The 5000-nt window shown below is 38.9% G+C and overlaps 1 protein-coding gene across 2 annotated transcripts in view; it reads left to right on the top strand.

The window, feature by feature from the left end:
- The window catches only part of LOC138003465 (uncharacterized skeletal organic matrix protein 7-like), a 26786-nt gene that overhangs the window by 1097 nt on the left and 20689 nt on the right, over positions 1-5000 (top strand). Inside the window, exon 1 of one of the 2 annotated variants that reach the window (XM_068849572.1) lies at positions 1411-1757. The exons of the other annotated variant lie outside the window; for it this stretch is intronic. Within the exon in view, the coding sequence (XP_068705673.1) occupies positions 1571-1757 (187 nt within the window). The 5' untranslated portion in view covers positions 1411-1570. Of the gene's footprint in view, positions 1-1410; positions 1758-5000 lie in introns of those variants that run through there. 2 annotated transcript variants of the gene reach the window in all.

Raw genomic sequence — 5000 nt, forward strand, 5'->3', positions numbered from 1 at the left:
GATAAATTTTACGCTGGAAAAGGTTTTTGTGACATTTTTTCGTCCAAATTAACTACAAAAAATAAAGCTTTTTAACAACCTTTAAGTAGAAAATTTTTTTAAAATTTAATTTTCTCTGTCAAAAATTTGCATAAGAAGCTTGAAATAAATATCGCCACAACACACGCACGCACAAGAAATTTAGTCGCTGACTTACCTCTTCCTCGAGTTCTCGTTAATATACCAGAGACCGTGAGACGGAACGGAATTGAACACCCTCAGTAGTCTGTGTACCTTCGATCAATGACCCCCCCCCCCCCCCCTTAAAACTGAACCGGGTACGTGTCTGCTGATGTGAAAAATGCTTGCAAGGCTTATAATTCGAGCTTCCTTTATGAGAAAAACATTCGTAACGGTATTACTCGTATGTATTCGTATGTATCCGTATGTTAGTCGTATGTATCCGTAGGTTAGTCGTATGTCAGTCGTATGTTAGTCGTATGTATTCGTATGTATCCGTATGTTCCGTATGTTACTCGTATGTTACTCGTATGTTACCCGTATGTACTCGTGTGGTGTTTTAGTCATAATCCCGTGGATCAGGGAACACCAGAGAAAATTTCTGGAATGTTTATTGTTTAGCGACTAATCAGATGCCAGATGAAACCGCAAAAGATAACCGCCCAACCCGCAAACAACGAGATGGCTTTTTCTTCTACGAGAAATCATCTCTTTTCCCTTTGGATTTCTCTGAAAAAGCTACTTTTTGACCACAAACCAACAACACTCACTTGATTCCGTCTGTTCAAAAACCAAACTACCGAATAGACCTAAAAGTGAGCAAGAGATCCTTCATAATCTCTTGAAGTGAGTGAAAACTGTCAAAATTTACAACGGTACAGGTTTGCCTCATGGGTGAAGGTTTCTCAGCTACAAAAATAGACGGATCGAAAACCACCAATCACAGCCACGGTGTTCACGGTTTTACGGGAAAGACGGTAAAAAAATCGGAGGGACCCTTTCCGTCGAGTAATATGACTGATATAACTGATATACGATCTTGACTTACATGACCGACATGGTTTTAATACAGTACAGCGCAGGAACGTAACGGTTTCAAAACCTGTGTTTCACGTGCAGAAACATTCAGGCGAAGCTGTCAAAACTTGACATGTTCACGCTCTAAACGTTAATGGACCTCTTTACCTTGTACGTTTTGTTTTCCCATTTCAGACCACGTGATGTTCCCAAGGGAATTTTCTTTTTGTTTTTACATAAGTTATGCATACATATGCACGTGCAGAAGACGATATTTGAAAGAAACTGTTCCCTGGAGTAACATCACGTGGTCTGAAATGGGAAAACAAAACGTACAAGCTAAAGAGGTCCATTGGTTTAATTTAAAAAAAACGCGACCGTTAGTCTAGATTAAGCGTGTGACAACGAGGAAAAAAGTTGGCCGTTCACCGTAGCTCGAAAATGGTAGTATACGTCATGACTGTCTTGATCAATATTTTTTCCGCTTTCCCATGAGCATTACTGGTTAAAAAGGTCACGCTCCATCTCACAGGAGCCTACTCGAAAAACTAAAATGCTGTTTCTTATCCCCTTTACTGTCTGTGCTTTTTTGGCACTGATTGTGGACACTGCAAATGGTGGAATAACTACTTTTTTGCCCATTTCACGCTCGTGTAGTATGGATGACGTGTGCTTAACTCTGGAAACACTTTCGCGGAGTCAGGTTCGCTTAGAGAAGACGATGAAATACGGTACCGACGGTAAGAAAATTGTAGACTTCATCGTTTTGGTCTTTGAACACTCCCCAAGAACTACCGTCTTTCCCCCGAAGAATCGTTACAGAATCTCATGGCTTTAAAAGCCTTCATGTACAAGGGAATTTAGGAATTAGAGTTCTAAATTGAATCGGAGTTTATCCTTGTTTTTCTCCCGGTATGGAAGGTTCCATCATCTGGGAACTCCTTTGATGCATCAAAAATATCTTCTTTTTCTTATACGGTTGCTCTGTTTGACCTATTTTGGAGCGTTCTGTCTTGAACAGGACAGGGAGGAAGCTCATGTTATCTAAACAATGTCTCTAACTCCAAGCCCTGACCGCAATATAAGTCGTTTTCAAGAGACAATAATTATTCCTATTTTAATATATTCATGACTCGTACACAAGGATGGGTGTGCAGCTCGAACTGTGAGCCTGAGTGTTTAATGCCGTCCGAGTATGGCTACAAAGCTCAGATAAGACACTAGTTACAAGATAAACATAAAGTAAGAACCACTCAGGCTAAAGCATGTGCAACCACCTGATACGCAAACCCAAAAACCCAGTGGGAAAATAGGAACGTATTCCCTAACCAAATGCAGGCGCACTAACCTCTGGGGGCTAGAGGTAATATAAGATTTCCAGACATACAAAGTGATATAAAGTAAAATTTGAAAGTTCGAGAGCTGAGATGAATACATTACATCCTGACAAACCTTATATATCTAAATAACAATAGACTAATTCAATGCCATAGCGGCACCCGTGCATTTCATGCCAACAGGAAAATGTTTACATTCTTTGTCGCTATCACTTACAGTTCAGCTCCGCCGAACGTAAATACATTTACTGGGTTGTCTCTAATAGCAAATATTTTGTTTGTTTTGATAAATTTTACGCTGGAAAAGGTTTTTGTGACATTTTTTCGTCCAAATTAACTACAAAAAATAAAGCTTTTTAACAACCTTTGATGGTATATAATAGCAGTAAGTGACATTGCTACACATTGCTTACCAGCATTCACACCAAAGATTGCTTCATTTCCTTGACTAGAGTCAGCGGACACAAAGGTTGCTGGATTAATGATATCAAATATTGTAGGAACTGGATTTTCCTCCGCATCATTTGCTTGCCTTATAAGCAATAGGATGTAAACATTGTAGCACATCATTTGTGTAAACCAAAACATCACCTCATTACACGACTTGTAATGTCCAACAACTTGTTTTAATGTTGGCAAGCAAAACACATTTAAGCGAAACATCATAAGCATCGTATTCCAAAATCGCCCTCACACACATGAAAATGCATCCTTGTCTTTTACAAAATTGTTGTGACAGCCGATCCTTGACCGGCATTGTTCGATTGTTGCTCCCATGCTGGCGTATGCTTGTTAAAAAGGGACAAAACATTAAGATGTGCTATTTACACAATAAGAATGGCATACATATATCAAGTGCTTATACATGTACATCAAAACTGTGATACATACATCAAAATTCGCCATATACATATCAAACTCATATGTACATGTTGAACGATGCTACACTTTCGTCAAGAATATCTGATATATTTACATCAAGATTCTTTAGCAAGATGTACATCATGATTCGCGATACTTTCCATCGAGTTTTAAACACATCAAGATGCGTAATAACATACACAGTATGACTGCTAACGTCCGTGTCTTATATATCTACATCATTCGTGATATATATACATCAAGATTTGTGATATATACATCGAGATTCGTGCACTTCTTACATGAGTACAAGAATACCGCTGGATTTAAAGAGTGAGGAGTGGGCAGCCCTAAAGGCCGGAATCCGGAAACCAGAATTATCCACAAATCGCCAGAACTACAACAACTTACCCACTACTTGTACGTTACGACGTTTAGGAGGACTGACGCCAACCGTTTGCTATCGATGTTACAGAGACGCGTGCGAAATCTTTCTCTGCGCCAGGGAGGCGTCCTAATTATATCGATCAATCGATCACCAAGGTGATCGAAACGTTTTACTTTTCAAAAACTTTTTAACTCAGTGTCAACGCTGCAATTTCGTTTTAAAAACGTCGGGCCGTTTTTTTTTCTTTTTTTCCAGGACTTACCTAAATGCAATCCGTTTCAATCTTGTCGGATGATTTGTGTCCATCCATGCTTCCCTTTCCTTTTGCCGCATTTCTTTTATGTTTTTCAACAGTTTTAAGTGGTTATTGCAATGTTTCGTTCTACTTTTTGGGCATTTTGGGTGTCATGAAATTACATCATTCGGAAGTCCAGGTATGTTCAAACTGCGAAAACACGGTGTAAAAACCTTTTAACTCAAGCAGAACATATCATCAGTTATCGACCTTGAAGCGCAATATTCATCTGCCTTTCGGCAGAATCTTCAAAACTTGCTTGTTTCCTGGCCTATTCAATGCCAGTGGGACGTCTCGAAAGAACTTATCTTCGATAAACAATTTAAATTTTTCATATTCACTGTATGTTCTTTCTCAACCTTTAATCGACGGCTTCAGTCGCTCCATCACTTACGCAACACATCCTCCCTTATGCTTGTTAAAAAGGGACAAAACATTAAGATGTGCTATTTACACAATAAGAATGGCATACACATATCAAGTGCTTATACATGTACATCAAAACTGTTATACATACATCAAGACTGTTATACATACAACAAAATTCGCCATATACATATCAAAGCTCATATGTACATGTGGAACGATGCTACACTTACGTCAAGAATATCTGATATATTTACATCACGATTCTTTAGCAATATGTACATCAAGTTTCCACATAAATATACATCATGATTCGTGATACTTTCCATCGAGTTTTAAACACATCAAGATGCGTGATAAAATACACAGTATGACTGCTAACGTCCGTGTCTTATATATCTACATCATTCGTGATATATATACATCAAGATTTGTGATATATACATCGAGATTCGTGCACTTCTTACATGAGTACAAGAATACCGCTGGATTTAAAGAGTGAGGAGTGGGCAGCCCTGAAGGCCGGAATCCGGAAACCAGAATTATCCACAAATCGCCAGAACTACAACAACTTACCCACTACTTGTACGTTACGACGTTTAGGAGGACTGACGCCAACCGTTTGCTATCGATGTTACAGAGACGCGTACGAAATCTTTCTCTGCGCCAGGGAGGCGTCCTAATTATATCGATCAATCGATCACCAAGGTGATCGAAACATTTTACTTTTCCAAAA

This window comes from Montipora foliosa, chromosome 1, assembly GCF_036669935.1.
Source record: "Montipora foliosa isolate CH-2021 chromosome 1, ASM3666993v2, whole genome shotgun sequence".
In the NCBI taxonomy this organism is placed as follows: Eukaryota; Metazoa; Cnidaria; class Anthozoa; order Scleractinia; family Acroporidae; genus Montipora; species Montipora foliosa.